Raw genomic sequence first — 18,439 nt, forward strand, 5'->3', positions numbered from 1 at the left:
TCAATTTTTTCACGTAAGATATCGCGTGATTTCGAAAATCGTCAGATTTGTAATCTGTGCCGCGTGATCTTCCGCCTTTCCGGCGTTTCTTCAACCGCAGCTCGCGCATCAAATCTCATTCAAGCTTGATAAGCTTAATAGACGTTTTACACGAGAGCATTTCTCATTTTCGCCCGCTCGTGTCCCTGCCAATTTAGGTCCATTTGCTGCTTCCTGATGTTCATATCGTCCCCGTTCCGCAATAAAACCGCCGCCCCGTCGATGGAACGAGAAATGTCAGGCGTTACGTGTCGTGTAATTCTAACGAGCTTGATGACGACGCGAGTCGTTACTTGGCTTTGCTCGGCTTACCGCGAGGAACGCGGGAACGAAAAGAGACGAGAACAAGGTGGAGGACGTCGCGAACGAAGGGGAGAATACGGGAAGCGAGCGTTATTATAAAAGTCGTAATGAAAATCCAACGATTCGTCGGGTGACGTGCACGGACGCAACAGAAATAAATTTCCACGATGCCCACCCCGCGTCGCTGTATTAATATTTCCGTTTTTCCTTTTACTTGCAGAACACGTGAGAGAATTCAGCTGCGGGATGCTGTACTACAGGACGCTGTACCTGGACAGTAAGCGGGACGCGTTGTACGTTGGAGCCATGTAAGTACCATTTATTCTCTGTCGATCGAAATTGACGCACGTGCGACTCGCGTTAGTTACTTTGATCTCGTCGTCAATTAGTTTTGAATGACTAATGGATATTTCGAAGAGACGTGACGCGACGCATTCGAATGCGCAACTTTTTCCACCCCCTGTCGGCTAGTTGCAACCCCAACCCTTGGTCCATTCTTTTTCCTCGCGTAATAAAATGTCGTACGATGAAAATTCACCCCCTCCGTGGGTAAAAGTTGCGCTTCGTTCGTCGTGAAAAGCGCCAGGAGCGAAGCTCGTCGAACAAAGTGGAGGGGTGTGCACTTGCACGGTAGATGTGCGCGCGTGTATGTCACGAAACTGGATTTTTATGATTCCCGTGATTAAAATTCTGCGCGGAGCGGTCAGACGAGGAGGGAGCGTGGCGACTGATTAAATCTCTCGGTGACATCGAACATCGGATAATCCGTGTTTTGAAATACTCTCTGTATATTACAGCGGGCGTCGATACACGCCGGATCTCGCGATGATAATTATCGTCGCGCTGATTGCACTGAATTGTCGCACCCCTTGGCGCCCACCCCTTCGCGCGCACGTTCATCGATAGATGGAGGGATTTTATTTTATTTCTTTTTTTTTCCATTCGAGACCTTGTATTGGCGTGCGTGCGTGCGTGCATCGAATCGACGCGCAATTTCGGCATTGTTTGTCCCTCGGGCTCGAGATTGAAATGAAAAGTAACGTTCCGCTCGACGGCGTAACTGGGTCGCGCGTGAAATGTTTCGTGCGTTCGGCCCCGAGTAACGCGAGATTTTTTCCTATTTCGATATGGCTGATAGGGGTTGAGACGGGTGGACGAATGAGTGGAGCGTGTCCTGCGGCGCTGGTTTAGATTGTTTCCCTCGAAATTGAGAAGTTTGCTCGTTTAACCCTAACGACGCCCGCGCGCACGAACGTAATGCAAATGGACGCTTAGGGGATGGTACTGCGCTTCGCGTTATTTGAATGGAATTTTTTTTTTTAATGAAAATAACCTAATATCTCTAATTATAATTTATTCAAACTATGAGATTTCGCCGCTGGTTTTAAAATCAGATGAAAATCCGGTTCGTTTAGAATTCGTCTCTTTTTCCACGCGATCGTGCTGCCTTCCGTAATCTGGCTCTTTCCGCGGTATTTGCACGCACTCTTAGCTCGAGCACTGAAATATATACCCGCGTTTATGTACCGTGGATCGTCTCTCCGTACACCGGGGGGGATGACCAGGTTTCGTTTGCTAAACGTTTCAATTTGCAGAAAGGTAATTTACTGAAACCTTCCGGGCACGACGGGAACGGTCGGAAGGCGGAACGAAGGAGCGGAATAAATTCGTTTGGTATCTTTTACAGAACGCTTGCTATTAATCGTTACAATTGAGCGAATCGGAGCATGGTTGTCCGTTACCAAGGCGTAAAATTATTTTTACGCTTAACGAACGCTCTGCGATCTATGAGATTAGTTTTTAATTATAAAATTAGTATTTTACTTTAGTTAGCTTAGAAGTTTAACAATTTCTCAGCGAAGAGAACAGAAATCTCGTACGCTATCGCGTTATATATGCTGGTAACGCAATACTCCAGCGACAGGCTATCGTTTCTCGTTCGCAACAGAGTCGGTCGTCAGGGGAGCGAAAAAGGGGGTTGGTTCCTCGAAGGTGGATGGAGAGATTGTAACAGGGGGACGTTGCATCGTTACCGTAGAAGTATTATTTCTTGATTCGGTTCCAACCTTTCCCTACCCCCTCGTGTTACTAGCTTCTGCCGGCCATTCACTGGCGTTTTCTTTTGTGAGCCTCCCTTCTTAATTTCGTAAATGCCAGCGAAATGCTACGCGACCCCGGTGATGGAGAGAGTTCGGGGGCCAACGTTTCGTTCAGACGTATCTGGCTACATAAACCAGAGGAAAGAGACTCTCGTACGGGACGATAATAAGAGAGTCGCCTGATATATTTACCGCGACTGGAAAAATTACACCGTGAATTATGCTCGGGGAAACAATGTTGTCGTGACTCGTGAGATAGCAGGAATCTGATCTAGCAAATGTACCGCAACGTTTGCCAAAATTAATATTGTATATTCATGAGGTCGAAGAGAATTTTTTCCTTATTTCATCGTTAGCGAAATTAATTGAAAATGTAACGTGTAGATATGAAGAGGAAAAAGAACGTTGAGCGGGTCAAAGTGTATGGTAATTGGTAAATGAATATAAAATGTCGCGTATACAAGAGGCAACGGATCAACCCTTAAGGAAAGTACACGTTTGGATTCCAGTGCCGCAAATCATATGTTTGCGTTGTGCATGATTCATCCTAGCTAGCAACAGCGAATAAAGGGTGCATATCAAAGAGTACGAGGTCAGCCAGAAACTTTTCAAAGCTGCAAATTCATACTCTTTTTACGCACTTAACCCTTAATTTCTCTTGAGATATCTTCCGATGCGATATCGATCGTTTAACGTTTTTGACGAACTATTGATATCTCGTCAGAAATAATGAAAGGGTTGAACAAAAATGCGCATCATATTTCAGACATTTGCAATGGTGGATCGATAAATCCCTAAGAATTGCTACTTCGTGGCTGCCATTAGAACCAGTTTAGCGAGTTTATGCTACATTTTGTTGGGATTAGGTATAGAAATCATAATCGTCAGTATACTATGGACCACGTTGGTAACGATAATTCGTTTCGCTTGTGTTCGCCGTATTTATCAATGTGCGCGTGGTCAATTTGCTGAATAGTCGGTATAATGAAGTTTTAATCCTAACGATGTTCGATAAAGTAGCATCATGTTAATCTAATAGGTAATTTCAGTCTAACCGATAGATTCGATAGATATTGAATACTAAAGCACATCGATGAACAAACTATTAAATTTACCCCCTCGATGAATTCCCTTCGACCAAATGATATTCAACGGGCCACACGGTCATTGAAATGCGTATTGATAATTGTTCGATGTTGTTGCGGAATAATTAGGTACACCTATACCATTTGTAATTCGTTTCTCGATCAGTTCGTCGCGTCGCTGACAGTTGCTCAAAATGTTAAGCGAAATCCGGAACACAGATTGACATTTGCTGCTGTCGTGTTGCACGTCGGATCTCTGTATCGGCGCCAAGACTCGCATGTAGGGCAGGGAAACGGGACAAAGACTAAATTTAACAAAAAGCGAGCGGTACAATATCTCGGGTGTAAGTTGAAACTCGTCCGCGAGCTTATTACACGTGGCAGCGTGGATCGTACGTGCGCGACGCGAGACACACGCGGGGCTCTCATCGTGACCGAGGGTGGCTCCTCGCGAGTTAAATTGGGGTGGAGGAAACGAGATTAGAGACGGTGGAAATAAATCGGATGAAGGGGCGACCGGGAGGTAAGAAATGACAAGCGCGTAAGATGCGCCTGCTCCACCTTTTAAAGTAACTCCGTTCGTTTCCTGTAACGAGATGAGCGTGCCAGCGTATGAAACGGACGGAGCACGAGGGCGAGAGGGGGCGGTAGTAGAGAAAGGGAAAAAGGAAAATAGAGAAAACGCGACTTACGATAAATTGCATTTTCCACAGAGAACCGACGAGGACGAGAGGACAAGGGAGGTTCGATTTTAACGTTTCCTGTTTTCTGGCTTCGTTCCATGGCCCCGTTTCTCTCGTTTCTTTTCGCCTATCCACCTGCACGCAGCCAACCCATCCCCCGTCGCCCCACCGCCAGCCCTCAGACCCTGCCATCCGCAATATCGGATTCCGATAAGAATTCTCGCGCAAAAGGAAAACGATCCGGACATTCCTTTTCCAATGACGCGAAACGATTAAGCTCTATGATCCCGGAGAACGCGCCGTTTCAATGATGCGACTCTCGATTTCAGACGGAAGGCAGACCCGTGCCCTACGGACAGCCGGGGCGTAGTTTAATTAAAAGGTCTCGGATAAAATACGCTCGCGCCGCTCGCGAATCCGAGCCCGACCCCCTCGCGCTTTCGTGAAAGCGTATCGCGCTTTCGACCGATTTCGACCGGGCGATACTGTTTTAATCGTCCCGCACGCTAGGTTAATTGGATTTCGAGATTATGTTCTTTGATAGATGATAATTTCGCGTTGGATCGAAATAGCCGCGGAATAAATGATAAATTGTACGGTTTTCACGCGAACGGGAACGATCCGCATATTCTTTTTTTTTTTTTTTTTTGATATACCAGATTTCTCTTTTAAAATACACTCTTCCGTGGGAAATACGTTTCTCTTGTAACGCGAAAAGATTCGTATCAGAGCTGCGCGGTACCGTCTAAATCCGTGTAGGTATATAATAATTATTAGGAGCTTTTTTATACAAGTGAAATTTCAGAAAGCTTTTCCTCAGGTCAAAGGACCTGCTAGGTGGTTCCATTTGTATAAAAGCCGTCCATTTGCTTTGATGAGAATGGTTTTGATGTTTTCTTCAAAGCTGTTGTAAGTATCGTATAGAACGTTCTATTTTCACAATGCAGAATGGAAAGTAATGGTCGAAAGATTTGCAACAATACGATATGAGAATAGTACGGAGTTCTATTCGGTGAATATCAGGTATAAAGTAAAAATAATGAAAAGTGGAACAAAGAAACCTTCCGCGACCTTATTCAAGCCTTCGACCCTCTTCCTTCCGCCATTTTCGCGAACATGTTGTTGGCTCATGTCATTCTGATGGAAAAATGGCGGCGATATCTTGATCGAATTACGAAATTCAATATCAATTCGATAACGTTCGTATTACAGCTGCTAGTAACCTCGTTGTTAACGAACACGCGGATCTAGGTAACAATTAACGCGCACAAGCTTCTATAACGGTGAACCATTTTTATTAGCTTCGTCGATATCGCAACGTCGAAGAGAGAGAGAGAGAGAGAGAGAGAAAGAGACAGAGAGAGAGAGAGACTGTCCTAGATTCACGTTTCCCCGCGAAACTTCAAAATAATCGTCGACAGAAAACCAGCAAAAATAATTCCAGAGATACGGTTTGTATTCTTTATAAACGCCAATCACGCGAAATCATTTTTATCCGAAATTATCAATAAAATTCTAGCCACCCGCGGCAGGGCTCGATATAAAGGAAAATGGCACGTTGCGAGCCGTGGAATTTCACTGAAACAACGTGACACGGCACAGGCACGCGTGTCGAACGAATGAAAAATAAAAGGGATGAACGTTACCCCTCGGAATAATGGACAAAGTGGCGCGCGGGGGCAATGGAGTTAAATCGATACGTCAAAACAAATTGCTCGATAATACCTCGACCTCTTGGCCCGTGCTACACCGTGATAATAAATTTCTCTTGGCCATCGCGTAAGAACTAGACGTCGTGTATCGTGAATACCAACTAAGAAAGCATACCTGGAACGACAATAGGATCGTGTCAAAAATTTGATTGATAAAAATGTAATTACTATTTCATACCTTGCGTGGTACAATAATGTTTGAATAGGGAAAAGGGGGAAGAAGTGTTGAACAAGGCAAAAGGAATTGGAAACTATGTAATCGATGCACGTTCGACTCGTCGTTGATAAGTGGAAGCGATCGTACTTCCGCCTCGTGCGAATTAACCAGGTCGCACAATGTGTGCTCTTGTCGTGTACACGTCTCTGATGGTATCCCATCACGGTTCTCCGCTACCCCCTTTCCCTCGTCCTTTATGATCTCTTTTTACCCCGTTGTATCGACTACACAGGATCGATACTACGTGCGAGCATCGTTCGTCATTAATTAGAAAGGTGATACCCATTAATTGTAGTTCGAGAATCGACGGCCGCGTTGCGGCTCGCTCCACAATTAAGGCACGCTAATTGAACGCTTCCAATTATCAGGCTCCGGGCCAGAGTTGTCGAGTCGAGATGGAGAAAGAAAGCTTCGAATTTCTTTCGTCGCTGAATGGTGTCGCGAGCATTGCCTCCTCGCCATCAAGGTAATCATATCAGTGGGAGGAAAATCTTCTTACGTGCATTCCTTTCATTTTTCTTTTATTTCCTGGTCCTTTTTTTTACGTATGTGATGCGAACGAAGAATTTATGATATTGGCGAAGATTGACTAGGATGAGAGCAGCTCAGAATTGCGAGAATGCCTTGCGAGTATGTGCCACCATCGTCGATATTGGAGTGCTATGGAAAAATGGCATCGATTACCTCGATCGCTCTCGTTAATAATCGCCGCTAATAGCAGGAGCCATCTCCAGAATATCGTTAATGCACTTTAAGCGGCGCGTGTTCTTATTTTTTTTTTTTTTTTTTTTTTTTCTATGATTTATCCGTGCTGAACTAAGCATTTGCATCACACTGCAATTGCCTCCAGAGTTTTAATTAAAAATTCAATTACATACACTCAACTATTTTATGGTGGACGTGGAGCAGCAGCGAGTATATTTGCGCGAGCATTATACGTTCATAAAAATTCAGCCGAGCCCACTTAACTTTGTTTCGCTCGGCTAACTCGAAACTCCTTTGTCGTCTGAATAATGAGATGCATTGCGCTTCGTTCATCGAATGGAGTCCAATTCAGCCCCGTGTCACGGTTCGTTCTCTATTCTAATTCAACATACCTCATTGGTGCATCGACCTACGTGCACATACCGGAACTGCCTCTTAATGAAAATAAACCCCGACAGCGGGAAATCGATTTTACGCGCCCGTGCGTGCGCCTGTACTGTGCTCGGACGGATGAAAATTTATTTTCGACTTATTGCCAATTTTATTAACAACTCTTTTCCTCGTTCGTTATCTCGTTTCGCCCGCGCGAATCTGTTTGGAAATTTCTGTTGCGAGAAATCGTGCAGCCGTCCTCGATCGTCGAACGATGCCGCGATGTTTTTATATAATCAAACGAGTAACGGCTTGGCGCAATTCTGGAAACACGGCAAACGCATTTAGCGAATCAATCGGAATCCGACCAGCGTGATTAGATTTCACGCTTGATCGGAACCGGCCGTTTCAACAATTGATACGCCATAATACAGCCATGGACGCTTGAAATCGATAAGCGTATATTGTTATACACCATCCGGGTTCGTGGTAATCGTTTCAACCAACTATTAATGATTTATGCGTCATACTTTTTTTTTGTTATCCACCTTGTCGCCAGTAACAAATGTGTAAGAAACGTCGAACACGTCGATGCAGTTCACGAGAAGATTCCCCGTGTGATAGCACATGCGAATATATTAAAAATGTTTCATTGTTCTTGATTCTTTGCGTGCAATTTTTCACGTTACGAACTGTATCGGATGGAATTCATCTTTTCGACGAGAGAGTAATATGCTATATTTGCACGATTATTTCAGTACGAGTTCATAACCGTGCAAACGCGGCGCTGTTAATTTCCGGGGAAAGATGGGGGGTTCGATTTTTAATTCGCGAAACCGAGGATGTCGGATCGCCTGGAAATTTACGAATCTGTTATTCCCGACGGAGTTCGCGGTGCAAGTAGGAAAACGTTTTCCTTGGCCTCTGACGTACGTTTCGCCATCGAAAATTTAAGGGTACAAATGGGAAGTGGATCTTGACGCGGTGGATAATGCATCACGGGTTGGGGTTGTCTGTCACGTCACGCGCAACACCAAGTCAGACAGCGGGCCTCTTCAGATTTACCGGTACGATGGTTTCCTGGCGAACCAGTTTCGCGTGTTACTTTCTCTGCTCAAATTTAACTATCTCCACGTAGACTACGAATCGAACAGACTCTACAAACAAATAATATTGTCTAGCAGCATTTTTCTCTCAGTCGCTGTGCGATAGAAGAGCAGAGAAGAGAAATCTGTCAGCAAAAGAAATGAACGGAGAAGCGTATTATGATTCACGCCTACGATTCTATCAAAATTCCTGCAAGTAACTCAGCCCAGAGGGGCAATCAGAGAAATTACGGGACGAAAGGGAAAGGGAACGCTAGAAATTCTCCGCGGAGGAGACCGAGCGGGTGCCACGGGGGTGTCCGGCAGTTCGAAGCTGACTGGGCGGTTTTTTTAAATCGAAAACACGATGACTTTACGGTCGCGTTCCCGCCGCCATCGATCACCCACCCCTCTCACGGCACCCCGCCCCGCAAATTGCTTTCGTACAAATTTTTTTTTTCCTCCTTTCCCGCTTGTCTCGAGCGACGAGCTCGCACGTACGAGGCCTCCGCGCCCCGCGCGTCCCCCGCCGACCTGCGCGGTTCAACCCCCTGGAAAAGTTCTCCAGAACGAGAAGCCGACGCGGACGGATTCCAAAGTACGGATTTGTTTTTCCACGTCGCTATTTACTTTTTCACGGCGTCGTGCACAGGATGAATGAGGAAGGAAAGCTCGAAGGGTGAACCAACCGGCTCGGTTCTCTTCTCACTCCCCCTCCTCCTCCTCCTCCTCCTTCCCTTTCTTTTTCTTCTCCATTTTTCCGTTCTCCTTTTTCCCGCCTCCCGCATTCCATTCGACTGCGTGTTTCTATTGAAGGCCAATGATGAATGGTTATCGGAATAAAGTTATGCGGCGCGCCAGCGCTAATGTTGCGAAACGTTTTGAAACTGGGTAAACTCGATTTGGTAAACCACCCCACGCTCTCGGCTGTTCGCGTCTATCGCCTCGCTCTCGATCGTCTGGCTCGTATTAAAAATGAAGTCCCCGCACTGGTTTCTGTCGCGAGTCAAAATAACGATCGTAGCACGAAAGCGTGACCGAGGAACCGGTCTTGGAGGCTCTGGGAGACGAAGCTTATTCGTCGAGCCTGGCGAGAAGCATCGAAAGGAACGCCACGTTGCCTTCGGTTTTTATTACATGCACGTGTTATCTTTTTCCCTCGATATCCTTCGAACCGACCGTAGAGGAGCGTGCTTCAAAGGAGAGGATCCTAATAAAAACCGCGCGATAGAATGGAAACGAAGAAAGTTAAAGGTTCGTCGAGAAGGGGAACAGCGACGCGGGATGGGTCGAGAGAAATAAGGGACGATGGTTTCCCTTTCGATGCTCATAGAAATTCCGTGGTGTTCGCGAGCAGTTCCGGCCGGGTCGGAACGCCGCCGTAAGCAAAGTGCCACGAGCTCGTACACAACCATACATAACCGTGGCTAGATAAGGCGAGCTCGGGTCGAGTAATGTATCTCCTGGACGTACGGAAGGAAAATTTACACCCCGAGCTTTCGACTATCACGACGTTTAATGCGAATTGTTGTTGCGCTAATCCTGAATCATTTTCGTTTTTCTTGTTTGTTCCAGGGACAAGGTGTTCAGGCTAAATCTGAGCAACATCAGCCATTCCAACTGCGAGGTGAGTAATTACGGGTCTACCTGTCGCATAATCTTCTTAATATCTTCAACCTAATACTTTCACGACTCGAATAATTTATTGCTGATGGTATAATTGACAATTTCCGGAATTTTATACGACATTAAAGTTTCTCTATGTAATAACCTCTGATCCCAGTTTTGAAAGTTTCAGGATAGAGGAAAAGAGTTGGGGCGCAGACTTTAAATACTTTTAATATGGTCAAGTACTATATGTAGCAGTAGCTATCAAAATGTGAGACCAGCGAAATCATTTTTTCGTCGCTTAGAATAATATTCTTCTAGAGTACATATCGAAATAGCCAGTGAATTCCATTGTACGATTTTTATCGATAATCGCACCGCGTATGGCGAACTTAAGATTCAACGATTTCAATGTTTCTGGAATGGACCAGACATCCACACGTGGATCACAACAAGAGCAAACAGCATTCGATGTAACGATGCCCAAAGAATCGCCTGCTGTCGCAGCATCGCGCTTCAATTAGCATCAAACGTCGCGTAACGCCTGGTCCCCCACGCGTGCGACGATAAAACTCAGCCCCGCTCGTAAATCCCAAAACGGTCTTCTGTATTCCCCATAAAACTGTCAATCATGCCCAAACGAAACGTCGCCTACATCATCGGTACAGCTGACGCCTCTGCATCTCGCCGCTAAGCGATCCATTGTAGACGAACGCGTTGCGTGTCCCGATTATTTTTTTTCACGCGCTCTTTCATCCGGCTTTTCTTTCGTTCCGCTTGGGTACGCGCGCGCGACAGAGTGTCCTGGTAACGCGGCGTACGCGTACGTCGAACAATCGACGTTCAGCTTAATGCACGCCGGCTGAAAATGGACCGTTCGTCGTGGTGAAATTCCCTGACATTTCGCGGGGCCTTTTTTTCAGAGAGAGAGAGAGAGAGAGAGAGAGAGAGAGAGAGAGAGAGAGAGAGAAAGAGAAACGGTTTTACACGCCTCTTTTCATTCGGTTTTATACGCGTAACGACAGGGAAGCTCGATGTCGAGGTGAGAAGAAAAAACGAATTTTTTTTTATGGTAGCTTTGTAGTTTGCCTGATAGTATTTAGCTTCTGTTGTAGGATATACGGGACCAGAGCTGCTGGATGTCGTGACTTGCAAATGTCACCTATAATAGAATTAGATTTTTCCATATAATTTTGAATATATCTGGTCAGTTAACAGAAACTTCGTCGATAGACGTTGCAACAAAATTGTGATCCCAGCATGACGCTCTCGCCTACAGTTCTTTGGTGCTCAAAAGTTCAATGGAAATGAGCTGCAATCAGCTTCTCAGTTAACTACATCTCGACTCAATCCCAGCAAGAAAAGCAAAGAAACGAAACCGCCGCTTCTTTCAACGCTACTTTGAACCAATTCACGGACGCGTCCCTTCAGCGTCAAGTAGAGGCGCGTTCGGTTGAATTTTTCGCGCGCACAGGTGCGTCTGCTCGTCGAGCGACGCGAGTCGCGGATACGATCGTTGGTTCGTTCGCGTAGATTGAATTGGAATTGCTTTGTCGAAGCCGACGTCTGCGACGGCGACCCTGAGCCGTGGTCGATGCAGTCCGATCGTCGGCCACTGTCTAGGGAAGGAAAATTGCTTTTTAACCCTCTCCAGCGATCGCGAGTCTCGAGATGTCCCCGGTGAACGCCGTTTCCCTCTTGTCTACCGCGGCGCAACGCTTTTTACGAACACCGGAACCCGATCCGTGGAAATTGCTCGTCTTTTTGTCTTCTTTTCTGCCCGTTACTCGAAACGCCTCCACCGAAATTGCCATTAACCCTCATTCCGCCGCTTCTTTCGATCTTCCTCGTCTCCGAGGCCCCCATTGTCCACGATCAAGACTGGCGCTTCGATAACGGGTTATCTCGAAGGACCAAAGGGTCCGACTTTCGATTTGTGTGTCGAGGAGGACGGCGATCCGGCGATGCTCGAGGAATTGATCTTTCCGAGGGGTGTTTAGATCGAATTGTTATGGATATTGGGTTGTTACGTGCTATTGTATTAGCTTCGACTACGTTCCGCGTGTTTCGATCGACTTCGACTTCGCATTTCACAGGGTAACGTAATTTTTCGAGTACAACGAGGCAGATCGTAGAGATAAGTGACGAGAAATGATTCCGATGCGACGTGATCGTTCCGCGCAGTAGACATTGCGTGGATACTTTGTCAGCAAAGGGTTTGTGTGCACCCTGCAGAAACAGGGTAGTTACCATTATTAATGGCAACTGAGGATAACGAGTGGGTTATGGAATTTCGAGTAGGTCGCAGCCAATAAATTACAGTGCGCGTTATACTAAATCCACTCGTCTATCGATTAAAAGAAGAGGAGAATGAAGCAGAATCGAAGGTAACGGAAAAAATGGACCGCGGTAGAAAGAGGATAGAAGATTAGGTAGGAACGTAAGAGAAAACAATTTTCAACCTATCGAACGTACACTGGGAAGTAGCGTTTCGCGTATCTTTACCTTGTACAGTTCATTGAAATCAGCCATTGAATTTCCCCCAGGTAGAGAGGAAGGGATGGGGAGTGGAGTTCTAACGGGAAGGAAAAAAAGTCTTTCTCAGTGTACCTCCTCTACCGTGGTGCACAAAGAACGTCGAAACGGCGGTCCGCCATAGAGGAGGAAACGACAATTCGAAAATGCAATTATTCGGGCAACGTATCGTTCGCTGTGCCACCTGTCGCGAAACCGAAAACCACCCCAAATAGAGCATGAGAATAAAAAAAAACCGTTGAAGCCTGAAAGAGAGAGAGGGAGAAAATAGAGGCAGGAGGCAGCTCTGCTCTGGCTGTTCGTATAGCCAGATGCGACGATTGTGACGACACCGGAAAAATAATTTCAAAGCGCAGAACAACGCGCAATCACACTGACTGGGGGTAGCTAGTGGCTGGTAAAAGGGTAACGCTCGAATTTCGTCCTTTCGTCTGGGCCCTATAACCACGTATCGTGTTTCCATGGAGGGCTTTTTTCTTTAATTATGATCGTTGCTCCGAAACGCGATTGGTAAATTTGAAGCCCGTAAAACCAACCCTTACGCGTCGTGTTTCTCGCGCCTGTTCCAGCGGTTCTTAATGTTTGACACCCTTCGCGACGTACGGGTTTCAAATTGACATTTTCCAACGAAGAGATAAGTATTATTTTCGCGAGACAATTAATAGAGCTTTGTATTTTTCTGTCGAATATGACGACGCAGAGCAACGACAAGTTTATCTGTTAACGTGCCATGGTACGTGGTCGCGTCGCGTTTAAAATTGCACCAGCCGAACAGTTTCGATGCAACGGTTACAATAAAATTCCATCACGGAGCTGACGTTACCGCAGAGTTTAGTTCCGTGGAGAATTCTGAGGGAACGCGGTTTCGACTTTGTTCACCGCGTCATAGCGTGACCAAACATTAACACATCGTTCGTTTTCCATTTGATTCTAAAGTCTGTCGACCATTCAAGTCCAGTCTTCCTCGTATCGATATTGTACGTCGCGCATTTGACACACTCGTGCCAGCACTAGCGTCGCTGCTGACTACTGAGCAAAAATGAGAAGTTGCAAAACGCAAGGCTCGTCGAGCGCAAGGAGTCACGCGAATGCCACTCTCGACCCTGCGCCAATCCGCTGGCCAATTTCTCATCTCTGCACAGTGCTTACTTATTGCATCAGCAGCGCACCATTTCGCTTGAAATGAAGCATCGAACGTTTTGGATCCCGTGTAAATTGAAATACGTCGCAGTCTACGTGAAAATAGGAACGGTTTCAGTCATCATTCCGTTGGACTCGAAATTTACGGTTGCATGCTAATCGCGCGCTGCTTCCTCGGTGACAACGATCATTTGTTGGTAACGTATCGCTCTTTTCTCTTCCGGCTTCAACTCACTTCACCGTCAATTTACTACGAACAACCCTTACCGCACTGTTCACCGACGAAAGAATAATCACCGCAATACATAAGACCTCGATCAACGAAAGCAAAATAAATCACCCCAAAGATGAATACCAATCTTCCCCCTCGACAATGACAGCGAGACAAAAGGGGCTGTCCCATAGGAAACCTCGCGAGAACTCGCGAACAACTTGTCCGCTCGACCAATTCCCATCCGATTTCAATTCCGCTATTAATAAATGCAAACCAACTTCCCGATTCCCTGGCGTCATTAAGAAGTTAGACCTAACCGGAACGGAGCGACGTCGCCCACCAACGGGGCATTTCTTCCCCGGAAACTTCACGTACCCAGCTGCTATCGGGTAGCAAAACGCTCGACTCGCCGGTTAACTCGATCCCCTTTAGCCAACGGTCGGAAGGGATGAAAAATTCGCGAAAGTTGGCCAGCCCGTGGCGGGCGGGTGCAGTTACAATGAAATCCCATTGCGGGGCCACCGTGTTGCCCACCGCAGAGTTCGATTCCATGGAGAATTAACGGGAATGGGATTTCGATTTTACTCGCGGCTGTGGCGCGCGGTAACGTAGCCGTAAAACGTTAGCGCAGGCTCGGCTGGGCCGCAGAGCCGGCCACCCCTACTCGTGACAAACCCCCAAGGGTGTTTCTCGCTGGCCAATGCCTGGGGGGGACGCGGGACGGTCGCGTTGCGTGCCGGCGAACTGGCTGGCGAAAAAAGGAGAAACAGGACAAAATAGGAGAGACGGGAACGTAAGAAGGCGGGCCTGGCCGCGGACAGATGCAATCCCGCGTTTCTGCATACAATTGCATAGGGATTGTATTCTGGATGGTGAACAGTGGTGGTATTGGTTGAGGAAATTCAGACGCGAGACGATAGTTTTGGGTCTTTGGATGATGGGTTGGATGTTGTGCTCGTAGTTCGATCAATTGGAAGTATAATAGGATGTCTTATTAAGCTCTTTGTCTATGGTAGATGCATGATGGGTCCTTCTGTTCGATTGGTGATGATCATTGACTGAAAGAGATACGTTTGAATGGTTCGAGGAAGATGAAAGTTGTGTATTCGGAGATTTGGTCGTTATGATAATTTGAAGGGACGTGGATGCTTTGGACGAGACTATTGAGAAGTCTTTATTAAGAATAAAAATAATTGTATGATTATAGGAGGAAGAATGAATTCAGTAAAACTTGATTTTTGTAATCTATGTAGATCACTATGTTCTCTGTTCGATAACTGACCCATCGCGCGGTCTAATATTCTCTGATGAAAATCGACGTCCTCGCGAGCGTAAGTAGACGCAAGGAAGAAGAGGCGATTTGCATTTTTTCCCCATCATCGAGCGGAATATTAAACGGCAAGCGAATCGACGCGCTGCAACAATCAAAGACACAATCAATCAATCCTAATCCACGGGTCCACGATTCGTCGTACGCGTACGACTGAATTCCCTCATCGACGCCGGGGATAGTTCGTTCGCTGTCTATTTCCATAATGAACCGTTTGAACGCGGCCAGGATTGTCTCGCGAGAGGGACCGCTCGTCCGTTCCATTAATTTCACCGACTTAAATCGAATGAATTCGATGGCATTGAGAGGCGCTGCAGAAACAGAGTCGCAAAACGCTGACTCGCTCGTCCATCTCGCGTAGCGACGGGAAATTGCAAAATTGCAGGTTATATTAATCTCTCTTGGAGAACATTCATCGAAACTGTCCAAAGCAATCTCGTCGCTGGCAACACGCTCGATCCTCTGCATCTCGCGACGACGCGAGGATCGATTCGATGGTATCACGAGCATGTACGCGTCTCACCCTAACGCCGGGGCAGACAATGGCCCCATGCTAATCCGTGTCTGCGTTACGATTTCATAAGGGGGAAAGAAAAGTTTCGAGGCTGGTGCGTCAGTCCTGAGGGAAGGTCCCGCGTCCCCGTGCGTTCCACGCGAGTTATAACACGTGGTGCTCGGGATGGACGACCGTGGGGGACGTACCCGTCGGGCTCTCGTGCATCTTGCAGAAGCTTTGGCGCCGTGCTCCCGCTAAAACACGTGGAACAAATCATCCGTACCCGGCAATTTTCTTACTCCGCGCAACTTCGTGGCCTTTCGATCGAATTAGCGTCCAGCACGCCTCCCCCGTTGCCCGATGTTGTGGAAATACGTCTATCGATCGCCGTGCGGGATTGATGCACGGTCATTGTCTGGACAGAAATCGTACAAGTTTCTATCTTTTATTGTTTCTTTAGATTGCTGAGTAATGGTGGGTCCGCGAACTTTCCTGGATAAAGTTGCCAGCGGTCTTGGGTTTAGAGGTTTCCGCTATTATCGATCTTTGTTGCCAAAGAAATAAATTGAATAGAAAACGGTTCGATAGTTTTTCCCTTTTTATATATCATTTTCAATTTTTATGATAGTCTAGTGTCGCTTAAGAGGCAGAGTATTTTACGTCCCAAAACACAACCTCGTCACCGGTTGTAGGAGAACGACCAAATCGAAATGGAATACATAACGTCGTACAATGACGGTGGTCGAAATAAACCCGGCAACTCATTATTACGACGTTTCCCGGGCATAAAAGTCGTGTAAATCTTCCGGACGTGTCCAATACAATCCGACGAGCCGACTACCACCGGAAACCCTCTCTCAGCCGCAGCATCAGCAAAGGCGGGATGCGCGAGGCGAGACGCGCCACGGCTGTACCTCATCCGCGGCTTTACAGCCGTGTAAATCCCACGGAGGGCTTCTTAATACTTTACTACCGTCATGTAAACGTAAAACCGCCCCCGCGTCCAATCTCCCGTAGTTGCAGTCGTCGCTGGGGTTCCCGGGGCTGATGCGATGCGGTTACTGCTCCGTGGAACGCGTAGGTGGTATCCTCAGGTATCGTGGATCCTGATCTCGTCCCGGGATTGGACGTTGTTTTATTGGGCGTACCGGTGTTTTATAGATTCCGATTTCCTCCGGGCCGCTGAAACCACTTGGGCTCCCTCTCGTTCGACCTTCCACCCTTCCCCTTATCCGTCTCTACGTTCAGGTCTGCGTGTCACTGCTCAGACCGTGCTTGGCCAGCCTGAAACCTTCGTTTTCTGATCGACGAGCCACGATTTCCCTCGTCGATCGATGCGCGTCGATCGTTCTTTAGTCTCTGTTTCTCGTTGCATCGAATTCTGTCCTCTTCGAGCTCGCCCCTTTTTTGTTCTCCGTTTACCCCTCTTTGTCTCTGCGCGCGGAACACTTTAGCCTGCGAAAGCTGCCTTGAAAGGGCAGGATCGGATAGAGGATAGAATCCGGTCTGACTGATTTTATCGGTCGATGCATGCCTCCGGAATAGACGACAAAGATACAAAGATTGCGGGGCTCTGAGTCATGGTTTTCCTTTGAGAGCGGCTTCTAAATCGCGTCCACTCGCTTCGTTCCCGACGACGTCCCCACTGGCTGTCTTTCAAAGGAGCATTCGATTGATTAGACAGAACCAACGATTAGATACAATGGAGGAGACGCTTCGATTTTAGTAGATTTGATGTGTTCGTCGCTTATTTTTTGCAAACAACGTTCCCGCTTTACACCACGAAGTACTTGTGTTTTAATCAAATGTCTAGGATGGACGAGTTTAAAGTGGAAGTTTAAACATTCAAATATGCAGCTCTGCCGGTGACAATTATATTACAATATTCATGTATGGAAATTTTCGTGAGTTCGTTTGATTTTCCCAGCGATTTCACATCAATCTTAAGCTGAAGAGTACACTTGCTGGTTTAATGAAAATTGCGCCTCTGACGGATCTCGCGTATCACCGAGGACCGACGTGTTAATCGTGATTTATCCGACGAGTTCACATACATAAAAGACGATAAAGATCGCGCTCCAGCAGCGTATCATTTTCACGGTATTAATAATATTTCTAGTATTCTCAATTTTTCACGTCCCCAGCCTCCTGAAAATTTCATGTTTCCGGTCATATTCCCGATGTTGACATAGACGCGCGTATAAATGAACGACGGACCCATTTTCTTCTCGAAACAAAAATGGAGATTATATAAATCTAAGCGGAGAACATCGTGCACATTATACCATTGTACAATTTGAATTTTTAAACGCTACGTTCTTGAATTCACAGCTCCAAGGGTGCAACCGTGGCACAAAGTTCGCAAAAAATAATCATTTTCATTCCTCGAGCCTCGCGTTGACCTAGAAATAGAAGACATTCAGAGAGAGAGAGAGCAACGGCTGGGGCATACGGGGGATGATTAAAAACTCCTCATTTAGATTCGCCTATTTTCACCCTGCCCTTATTTCACTCTGGTGTTAAGGGATCTTGCCTGACTACCTTTCGCTTCTCCATTCTCCTTACTACTTGTTAGCGACTAGAGCAGAAAATTAGAACGGATACAAAGACACCTCGGAACAGCTACAACGTTCTTCGTTGAAAGACACGTCTCTCTATCCGCGCGACGGACTAATCTGATTCCTGACTTTCTGGTACATAAAACACAAGTGGTCGCAGCCGTCAAGTTCTACAGCAGATATAACACAAACGTAAATTTAATCAGAGAAGAAGGAGAACGTAAGGTTCGCGGGGAAAAAAGCGTACGTTTAGTATGT

The 18,439-nt window shown here is 46.6% G+C and overlaps 1 protein-coding gene across 4 annotated transcripts in view; it reads left to right on the top strand.

Moving 5' to 3' along the window:
• The window catches only part of Sema2a (Semaphorin 2a), a 436,386-nt gene that overhangs the window by 391,071 nt on the left and 26,876 nt on the right, over positions 1-18,439 (top strand). For all 4 annotated transcript variants that reach the window (XM_076893250.1, XM_076893249.1, XM_076893248.1 and 1 more), the window contains 2 exons: positions 563-650; positions 9,876-9,927. In XM_076893250.1, coding sequence (XP_076749365.1) covers positions 563-650; positions 9,876-9,927 — 140 coding nt within the window. The remainder of the gene's footprint in view (positions 1-562; positions 651-9,875; positions 9,928-18,439) is intronic.

This window comes from Xylocopa sonorina, chromosome 3 (assembly GCF_050948175.1).
Source record: "Xylocopa sonorina isolate GNS202 chromosome 3, iyXylSono1_principal, whole genome shotgun sequence".
NCBI classification, from domain to species: domain Eukaryota; kingdom Metazoa; phylum Arthropoda; class Insecta; order Hymenoptera; family Apidae; genus Xylocopa; species Xylocopa sonorina.